This window comes from Pipistrellus hanaki (genome assembly GCF_964339955.1).
Source record: "Pipistrellus hanaki genome assembly, chromosome: X".
NCBI lineage: Eukaryota > Metazoa > Chordata > Mammalia > Chiroptera > Vespertilionidae > Pipistrellus > Pipistrellus hanaki.
The window spans coordinates 5,234,288-5,244,626 of record NC_140524.1 but is presented as its reverse complement, the minus strand read 5'-3'; the positions used below and the strand labels follow the sequence as shown (position 1 = coordinate 5,244,626).

Here is a 10,339-nt window from a genome sequence, read left to right as displayed (position 1 = left end):
TAGCGTCTATGAAAACTTTATAAAAAAAAGTACGGTGACTCCCGCCTCACTCAGACAAAAGCCCAAGTTCTCCTCCTGGCCCACAAAGCCCTCCAGGACCGGGCCGGGCCAACCTCATTCCCTGCCACATTGACCTCTGCCAACACCCCTGGGGCACGTTCCGGCCTCCGTGCCTTCGCACTGCTCTGTCAGGACCGTTCTCCCCCAGGTGTTGTGGCTCTCTCTCTCACTTCATTCAGATCTCTGTTTACCTCTCACAGTCCGGGATGTCTCCCAGGGTGACGGCACCCAAAAGAGCCCAACCTTCCACGCCTGCACCGCCATCTCCTGGCCTCACTTTCTTTTTAAAAAATATATATTTTATTGATTTTTTTACAGAGAGGAAGGAGAGCCAGAAACATCGATGAGAGAGAAACATCAATCAGCTGCCTCCTGCACAGCCCCCATTGGGGATGTGCCTGCAACCAAGGCAGATGCCCTTGACCGGAATCGAGCCTGGGACCCTTCAGTCCACAGGCCAACGCTCCATCTGTTGAGCCAAACCAGTTAGAGCTCTCCCGGCCTCGATTTCTTTTTCCTCCTGATGCCCATTTCCAGCTGGCCTATTATCTATTTCCGTTATCCACCTGCTTCCACTAGAATGCGACCCCGCGAGGGAGGGCAGGGATTGGTCAGTTTAGGTCACAGCTTACCCCGAGCCTAGAACAGTCCCTGACCCACAGGACATACTTAGCAATGTCTGTCAATGCACGACTGGGAAACCCTCAAGGTGGTGCCTCTGACGAGGCAGACAGACAGTCAATGGCTACTGAATGAGAAAAGAAATCAGAGCACACATGCATGAATGAACATGGGAACCCCTGCCCTCTGCCCCCTCCCCTCCTGTGCCCCCAGCAGCCCTGGGAGCCAGCCGTGGGCACGAGCACAGGATCTTTATTTACAAACAGGAGGCCGGAGTGCGGGCTGGGTGGGAAGGTGGGCAGGGCGGGGCCAGGAGGCTCCTACTTCTGCTCCCGCCGCCAGACGATGACCATGCCGCTGGCGTCGCTGGAAGCCAGCAGGCTCTCGTCGCAGTTGAAGCTCACGTCCAGCACCGGGGCGCTGTGGCCCTGCAGCTTGTTCACCGCGGCCTTGGCTGCCCGCTCCACGTCGAAGAAGTGCACGCACATGTCCTCGCTGCCAGTCACTGCGCAGGGGCGGACAGGCCGTCAGGGGGTGGTGCAGGAGGTGGGGTGACCCCAGGGAAAGTCTGTGAGGTCCCAGAGTGCCTGGGGGTAGGGGGCCCTTCCTAGACAGGGAGGCTAACTGGCCCTTTTGGTTCTACACGGAGAGATTGATGAGAGAATCCCTCTCTGTAGTGCGGTGTCTGAGCTGGTCGGGGCTCCGTGTTCCAAGTGCAAGGCCGCTGGGGTGGGAGGGGTCTCAGGGCCCAGAAGGCAGGGCCTCAGGGTGTCACGATGTCTGAGCCCCATCAGCACCGGCCTGGTCTCTGCCTGTCCCCGGCCACCCAGACGCCCGGCCCCATGGCACTCACCCACGCAGGCGCCCTGGCGGAAGGACATGAGCGGGCAGAAGATGCTGCGGACGGGGTGCGAGCTCTGCTCGATGGGGAAGCTCCTCTTCAGCTGCAGGGTGCCCTCGTTGTCCACCACCCTGAGGAGGGGAGAGCGGGTCAGGGCAGCCTCAGGCCCCGAGGGGGACCCGTGCTGTGCTAGTCCGTGTCCCTGTCCCTGTCCCTGCACCGAGTTCTCTCAAGGCTCATGAAATTCAGTCCTGGGACCAGTGCGTCAACCTGGAAAGCATGGCTGGTGTGGGGTTTAGTGACCATTTGGACACTCTATCTGTGTTTTTAAAAAAATATATTTTATTGCTTTCCCACAGAGAGGGAGAGGGATAGAGAGTTAGAAACATCGATGGGAGATAAACATCGATCAGCTGCCTCCTGCACCCCCCTTCCCCCACTGGGGATGTGTCCGCAACCAAGGTACATGCCCTTGACCAGAATCAAACCTGGGACCTTTCAGACTGCAGCCCAACACTCTATCCACTGAGCTAAACCGGTTAAGGCTGGACACTCTACATTCAAAGTTGTTAACATGCTTGACTGTGGCAGGCGGTGCCCAAGATGTTTCCCCGAAAATAAGACATCCTCCGAAAATAAGACCTACTTACAGGTTTCCTTCTGAGTGAAATATAAAGCATCCCCCGAAAATAAGGCCCCCCTAGGCTAAACATGAGAGATTTGGTCCACTGATTCTGAAAGAAATGGAGTCACAAGAAATTCACCAGGAAATTCAGGAATTGGATTGTTAGGATGATGTTCCAGAAGATGATGACATGATTGTCATTGAATAAATGGGTAAATTCTTGATACTGTAGGATTCACAGTTTGTTTGGTTTGTGTTGACAACTACCGTACTACTGTACCATATACAGGTAATAAATTTCCTTTATTTTCATTTAACGATAAATGTGTACCGTATTCTTTTTCATGGAAAAATAAGACATCCCCTGAAAATAAGACCTAGCGCATCTTTGGGAGCAAACATTAATATAAGACACTGTATTATTTTTGGGGAATCAGGGTAGTAAAATGGCAAGCATCCTGTCAGGCAGTGGCCTTCAGGCATAGCTGCATGATACCTGGGGAACTTTTCAATATACCAAAGCCCAGGTTGCCCCAGAGCTTCTGAAATCCCTGGCCCCATCCGGCTGGCATGGCTCAGTGGTTGAGCATCGACCTATGAACCAGGAGGTCACTGGTTCGATTCCTGGTCAGGGCACATGCCAGGGTTGTGGGCTCAATCCCATGTGGGGCATGCAGGAGGCAGCTGATCAGTGATTCTCTCTCATCATTGATGTTCCTATCTCTCCCTCTCCCTTCCTCTCTGAAATCAATAAAAATATATTAAAAATAAAAAAGAAATCCCTGGTCTGGAGTGGGGCCTGGCCATGACTTATTTTGTATTATTATTTTTATTGATTTTAGGGTGGAAGGGAGAGAGAATCACTGATCAGCTGCCTCCTGCACCGTCCCTACTGGGGATCAAGCCCACAACCTGGACATGTGCCCTGACCTGGAATCGAACCGTGACCTCTTGGTTCCTAGGTTGACACTCAACCACTGAACCACACCAGCTGGGCCTGGCCATGACTTTTGAAGTCCTTCAGGTCATTCCAACATGTGGTCCAGGCTGAGAACTGCATTTGGTAGCATGATATATGTGAGTGGGGACAGAAAAACTTCCCTCCTCAAAAAAAAAGGAAAACGGGTCACTGCTCTATGGGGCCCTAGTCCATGCTATGCCTCAGTTTGCTCATCTATAAAATGGACATGATAAGAGCACCTACCTCACAGAGCTTATGAGGATTGAATGAGATGATATGTATGAGGTGCTTTGAAGAGGACCTGGCCCCAGTAACTGCTCCCTAACTGCTAGCTACTGCCATTACTGTTTTTTAAAACGTATTTTCATTGATTTCACAGAGAGAGGAAGGGAGAGGGAGAGAGAGAAACATCATCGATGAGCCCTGGCTGGTTTGGCTAGGTGGATAGAGCATTGGCCTGTGGACTAAAGGGTCCCAGGTTCGATTTCCGTCAAGGGCACATGCTCTGGTTGTGGGCTCGATCCCCAGTAGAGGGCGTGCAGGAGGCAGCTGATCAATGGTTCTCATCATTGACGTTTCTATCTCTCCCTTCCTCTCCCTTCCTCTCTGACATCAATAAAAAATGTCTTTAAAAAGAAAAAGAAAAAGAAACATCATTGATGAGAGAGAATCATGGATCGGCTGCCTCCTGCATACCCCCTAGTGGGGATCAGGCCTGTGCCCTTGACAGGATTCAAATCCAGGACCCTTCAGTCCACAGGCCGATGCTCTATCCACTGAGCCAAGCCGGCCAGGGCTGCCATTACTTTTTACGGCTACTACTGAGGTCATCATAATAGGAGGAGGAGGGGGAGGGGGAGAGGAGCAGGGGGAGGGGAGGAGACAGGCCTCTCCCCCATCTCCAGGTGGCTGAGGAGGGAGACCCACCTGTAGAGCAGCAGCTTGTTGAGACAAGCATTTATTAGCAGCGAGGGGTCTCGAGCCTCGCGGCTGACCCAGGAGCGGGCAGAGATGCTGGTCACAGGGCTGCCTTCGTGCACCACCAGGCGCTTGGCCTTGGTCAGCTTCCCTGCGACCACGGAGGGGAGAGGAGGACAAAGTGAGGCGAGGGCTGCGGACCAGCAGGGCGGGAGTGCGAGCACCCGGATGTGGGCCTGGGACCGCCTACCTGTGGCCATGTCGAAGAGGAAGGAGAATACACTGCCTCGGTCATCCCCTGCCCAGAGCAGCCGGCCGGGGGCGTCGAAGGACAGAGCCAGGACCCGGCCTGTCAGCTTGCTGGACCCGCCCTTCACCTTCTTGCCCGTGGAGATGTTGACGACGTGCAGGTTTTGCTTGGCATTCCCAACCTGTGGGCGAGACCCACGCACCGTCATCCCGCTCCCAGCCAGTCCCCCCTGGAGTCTGACCGCCGTGGGGCTGCTGTTAACTGGACCGTCTTCCCTCTGCTGGAGTCTGATGCCAGCAGGGCCATGGTGGGTTGACTAGAGGTGACCCAGGGCCACAATCCTCCCGAGCCAGCCCTTCTTATCATCTGACCACAGCACCCAGCGCGGCAGGGACCACAGGGGCCACAGACCCACAGCGTTGGCCTCGGCCAGTGCCCACTGTGCTCAGCAAAGCACAGGGCCGTCCTGGGCCAGTGGTCGGCAAACTCATTAGTCACCAGAGCCAAATATCAATGGTACAATGATTGACATTTCTTTGGAGGGCCACATTTTTTAAACTTCAACTTCTTCTAACGCCACTTCTTCAACATAGACTTGCCCAGGCCATGGTCTTTTATGGAAGAGCCACACTCAAGGGGCCAGAGAGCTGCATGTGGCTCTCGAGCCGCAGTTTGCAGACCACGACACTAGGCCCATGGTAACAGCTCCCTTGCTGGTCCTCCCCGGAGTGTGATCCCACTGGGGCGGGGGCTGCTCCCTCTCCACCCCCCAGGGCCAGGCCAGGCTTCCTTTCCTCCTGCACCGCCCGCCTCTGACTCTATCTGAGGGTCGGACCACAGGGGAGCATCCAATCAGAGATGAGGTTTCCATCTAGTGATCCTGCTCCACACCCAGCAGCCCCTGCAGGTGGAAATGGAGGACCTACTGCTGACGGGACAAAGGGGTGGCAGACCCCTGACCCCTAGCCCCTGACTGGTCACCCCTGGTGTCCACCAGTGAGACCATCCCAATCCAAGATCTACATGTCCCCATTCTGGCTGGATTCCCTGAGCCTGACCACCAGGGGACCATGGCGATGGACTGGAGGGGATGCCCCAGAGCAGCTCGCCGGGCCCAGCACCCCGCCCTCTCGCCAGCACCCCGGAGCCTGACCACGGTGAGGTTGTTGTTGACCGGCTGGAAGGTGCAGCAGAGCAGCTCGGCGCCGTCGGGGTCGGGGATCTCCCGGATGCAGCGGCCGTCGTCAGAGGCCCAGATGCGCATGGTAGCATCGAGTGAGGTGGACACGAGGATGTCATTGGAGAGGGACCAGGCGAAGTCCGAGACGCCGCGGGTGTGGCCCCGCAGCACGCGGAGCACGGTGGGCGGGGCGGGCACCAGCTGGCACAGGGAGATGCTGCCGTCGAGCGAACAGCAGGCCAGGCGGTGGCGGTCGTCATTGGCGAAGCGCACCCGGGGCACTGCAATGCCAAGGAGCCACTGGTAGGAGCCAGCACACCCACCGGGTGCTTTTGTTTATAAAATTTCTGCCCGGCCAGTGTGGCTCATTGGTTGAGCATCAACCTATGTACCAGGAGATCACGGTTCCATTCCTGGTCAAGGGCACATGCCCGGGTTGCGGGCTCATCCCCAGTGTGGGGCGTGCAGGAGGCAGCTGATTAATGGCTCTCTCTCATCATTGACGTCTCTCTCTCTCTCTCTCTCTCTCCCTTCCTCTCTGTAAAAAATCAATAAAGTATATAAAAAAAATATATTCTTTCCGCCGAAGCAGGTTTGGCTCAGTGGTAGAGCATCGGTCTGTGGACTGAAAGGTCCCGGGTTCGATTCCGGTTAAGGGCATGTGCCTTGGTTGCAGGCACATCCCCGGTAGAGGGTGTGCAAGAGGCAGCTGGTCGATGTTTCTCTCTCATTCACGTTTCTAGCTCTCTCTCTCTCTCCATTCCTCTCTGTAAAAAATCAATAAAATATATTTAAAAATATAAATAAATAAATAAATTTTCTTTTGTTAATCTAATCCTCACCCGAGGATAGTTTTCCATTGATTTTTAGAGAGCGTGGAAGGCAGGGAGACAGAGAGAAACATCAATGTGAGAGTGACACATGGTATGGCTGCCTCCCGCACGGCTCTGACCAGGGACTGGTTGTGGGCCCTGACCTGGGATCGGTAGGCCTCCCCCAAGCTCCCCAACCAGGCCGGGCTGGAGACTGCAACTGAGGTATGTGACCTTGACCGGAATTGAACGCAGGACCTTTCAGTCCACAGGCTGACACTTTATCCACTGAGCCACACTGGCCAGGGCTGCTGAGCCCCTTCATGGTAGACAAAATACCCAAGATTTTGCAGGCCACTCTACAGCGGGCTTTTAGGTTTGTGGAAGGTTTTAAGGGTTGGCAATGCCTCCTCTGGAGGTGGGCCAGAGACTGCGTTATAGAAAAGAGTACAATGGGTGGTCGTGAGAGTTTTGGGGCAAATTCGTGGTGATGGGACCGGCCACCTACTGGCTCACCTGCCTCGTCCACGTGCTGGTCAAAAACATGGTACATGCCCGCAAAGGCGTAGTTCTCACTCAGCGACGTATCCCCAGCCATGGCTCGACTCGCTTCCGCTGCTGATGTGGGGACCACACTGCCAGGGGGCCTGGACCCCAACCAAGGGAGGAGGTGAGAGGAGGTAGGTCCTGGCAGCCAGCCTGCCATTGCCCCTGGCTCCCCTCCTCCTCACACCCCCCCTGCGTGGTCCGTGGTGCATACCTGTCCTCATAGACGGCACGGTTCATCTGTGCCTGCAGCTGGTAGGAGCCTCGGCTGACAGAACGGCGGTGCCCGCGGGCCCCCAGGGCCCGAGGATCATCCTCGAAGTCCTGCAGGGAGGACCAGGGTGGGCGCATCTTGAAAAGAGCCCTCAAGAACCTCTGAGGTCTAGAGCCTTCAAAATATACCCAGGACCAGACCCCTCTCAGCCCGTCCCCTGCCACCACCACCACCCACCTGTACCACGGTGGCTCTGCACTAGCTACCCTGCTCCCACCTGGCCGTGCCCAGGAGACACTCAATAGTGGTCTCTGAACGAGAATGGGCACCTCCCCGGAAACCACTCAGCTCAGTGTCTGGTTTCATTCAAGTCCCAGATCAACTTTCACCTCCTCAGAGGCCTTCCCTCATCATCCCCATCAAAAATAGCTTCCTGCCCTGACCGGTTTGGCCCAGTGGAGAGAGCGTCGGCCTGCGGACTGAAGGGTCCCAAGTTCGATTCCGGTCAAGGGCATGTACCTTGGTTGTGGGCACACCCCCAGTGTGTGTGTGGGGGGGTGCAGGAGGCAGCTGATTGCTGTTTCTCTCTCATCGATGTTTCTCTCTGTCCCTCTCCCGTCCTCTCTGTAAAAAAATACAATGTATTTTAAAAAAATAGCTACTTGCCTGGCCAGCATGGAGTGGCTCAGTGTTGAGCATAGATCTATGAACCAGGTCACGGTTCCATTCCCAGTCAGAGCACATGCCCGGGTTGCCGGCTGGATGTCCAGTGTGGGGCATGCAGGAGGCAGCTAATCAATGATTCTATTTCTCCCCCTCTCCTTTCCGAAGTCACTTAACCAACTATCTTTATCTTATCTGTATATGAGCTTCCCTTTGTCTCCACAACAGTGGTTTTAGCCCCCTAATCTGCTTTATTTTTTGCTTGTTAGCATGTATCACTATAAGCAATGGTAATTATTGGATGTTTATCTGGTTTGCTATGATTATTGACCTAGTTATCATGTTTATTGCCTACTTATCAATGTGTTTATCTTATTTATTGTCTGTTTACCGACAATGTCTGTTTACCGACAATTTATCTAATGTATTATCTCCTTTGCCCTCTACTCATCCTAAGAGCTTAGAGCTGTGCCTTGCACATAGCAGGTGCCTGACAGGTCTGTTGAATAAACACGGAGGCAGGTGGCATGCTTGGCAGGCGGCGTGGAGGAAGCTCACCTCCATGCGGTCAAGGGTAGTGCGGCTGCTGCGGACGATGCTGTTGCTATAGGCACGGGCACTGCCTGGCTCAGAGAGGGGCCCGTAGCGCTGGCCCAGGAGCTGCCCACGCAGCCTCAGGTACTGCCGCCGCAGCGCCGGGGGGTGCCCAGCCTTGGCATTCTCCCGCAGGAGCTGGCTGCGCCGCCGGATGTACTGTGTCCGAAACTGCGGAAACGTCGGTGTGCGGTACGCGTTGTACCTGTGATGGCAGGAGGCAGGCGAGCAGCAGGCACAAGACAGATGGAATCAATCAACTCGGAGGGCAGGGAAGGAGCGTGAGGTGTGTGGCAGGGAGGGGCCAGGATGGCAAGTGGTCAGCAGTGCTGCTGGGGGTTCCTGTGGCGATGGGCAGGGGTGCGTGTACAGCGATAATGAACATGGAGAGGTCACGTGGGCATGTGACAGCTCGGCTGAAGTTGGTATGGGGTGACTGGTCAGTCTGACATGGCGATGGGGTGAATGTGGGGCGGGGGGGGGTCAGTATGGGTTGGTGATGGATGAGAAGGGGAGACGATGGCGGTAAGGGAAGTCTGGCGGACAACGGTGGGAAATAGGGTGTCACCGGCCTGAGCTCCATCACCTCCCTCTCCCCTCCCGCAGAGGGTCTGCTGCCAGCCTCTTTGCGCATGCCCACGTGCCCGCCTTTTCCCAGCATGCTCTCTCCGACCCTCTCCGGCCGGCCCGCGGAGGGCACACCCTGCCACTGCGCATGTCACCTCGGGCATGGCCGCGCAGCCGCACGGTGCCACCGCCCGGGCACCACGCCGCTGCCGCTCCCGGGGGATCGGCCCCGCGCCTCACCTCGCGTCTACGGCTAAGACCTGCTGCCACACCGCGGCCATTCCCCGGCCTCCTCTTCCGCCGCGTCCGCCCGCGGGCGCCTGCGGGAAAGGCCTGGGAGGTCAGCGGCGGCGGCGAACGGGGCCGGCTCCGCCCCTGCCGCCGGGCGATCGTGGCCGCAGACCGTGCGTCCCTCCGCGCCGAGATACCGTGAGATCACACCGCGCCGCCAGCATCGTCGGCGCTCCGGCCGCTCCTGGCAGCTCCGGGAGGGCCCGCGGCGGCGGCTCGGACCTCACTCCGCCCCCCCGGTCGCCATAGCAACGCCCCTCCCCCAGCCTAGCAACCCCGCCCGGCCTTCCCCACCCACCTGGCCCCCACCGCCCCGCCTTCCCTTTCCGGCTCCGAGACGGGGCCCCGGATCGGAAGCCGCCTCCCGGGCTGCCTCCGGCTCTCCAGGCCCCCGGGGCGGCCCCGAGGCCGGCGTCACCCTTCCCCAGGGCCTCCACCCTCTCCAGCTCCGGGCAAGATGGCTGCCCGCGGCCGGGAAGGGCCGCCCGGCGGAACAAGGGAGAGGAGTCCTCCCCGGAACGTGGGGAAGCACGCAGGCGCACAAGGCCCGGCGGCTTCCGGCAGGAGAGCGGGGGCTCCGCCCCTTCCATTCACCCCCTTCCCAGCCCCTGACACCCCAGAATGCTGTCCAGGGGCAAGGATGCGGATCACTCACCAAAAAGCAGAAATAGGACTTTCAGAAACGGAAACAGGATTTTCTTTTTTAAGTATCTTTTTATAAATTTCAGAGCGGAAGGGAGAGGGAGAGAGAGAGAAACATCAATGAGAGAGAATCATGGATGGGCTGCCTTCTGCACGCCCCACACTGGGGATTGACCTATGCCCGGAATCCAGCTGGGACCTCCTGGGTCATAGGTTGACGTTCAACCCGTGAGCCACCCAGGCCAGGCCGATTTTCTTTGAAAGGAGTGGTGTACAAGCTGCTTTTTAGCAGCACACTTTAGCCAAGCAAAATCTGAAGCATAGAATAAAGCACATGCACAGCCCCCTACAAAGTCCTCCAGTTCTTAGAGCGATTGATGGGCATCCAGACACCCCAGGAGAAGTGCGTTCTGTGGGAAGGATGGGTGTGTGTGTGTGTGTGTGTCTGTGTGTCTGTGTTTGCAGCGCGCGGGGGAGGGGAAGGAGGGGGTGGGTGGGTGCGCTGGGCAACGGTTTGGGCATGAGTCTGCAAATAATTAGGCACAACAACCTCA

At 56.8% G+C, this 10,339-nt stretch overlaps 1 protein-coding gene across 3 annotated transcripts; it reads right to left on the bottom strand.

The window, feature by feature from the left end:
- Nucleotides 1–350: 350 nt before the first annotated feature.
- WDR13 (WD repeat domain 13) lies at nucleotides 351–10,126 on the bottom strand. 3 transcript variants are annotated; one of them, XM_084870604.1, is made up of 10 exons: nucleotides 9,442–9,663; nucleotides 9,093–9,172; nucleotides 8,250–8,490; nucleotides 7,029–7,138; nucleotides 6,785–6,915; nucleotides 5,430–5,737; nucleotides 4,277–4,457; nucleotides 4,036–4,177; nucleotides 1,535–1,653; nucleotides 351–1,186 (listed from the first exon to the last, which is right to left on the bottom strand). In XM_084870604.1, exons 2-10 carry the CDS (start codon nucleotides 9,131–9,133, stop codon nucleotides 1,002–1,004), a joined length of 1,458 nt encoding a protein of 485 aa, XP_084726730.1. In that variant the 5' UTR covers nucleotides 9,134–9,172; nucleotides 9,442–9,663; the 3' UTR covers nucleotides 351–1,001. The 3 variants fall into 3 exon arrangements, with proteins under 3 accessions (XP_084726730.1, XP_084726728.1, XP_084726729.1); XM_084870602.1 differs by lacking the exon at nucleotides 8,250–8,490 and having other exon boundaries at nucleotides 9,442–10,126; XM_084870603.1 differs by lacking the exon at nucleotides 9,442–9,663 and having other exon boundaries at nucleotides 9,093–9,406.
- Between the last annotated feature and the right edge of the window lie 213 nt (nucleotides 10,127–10,339).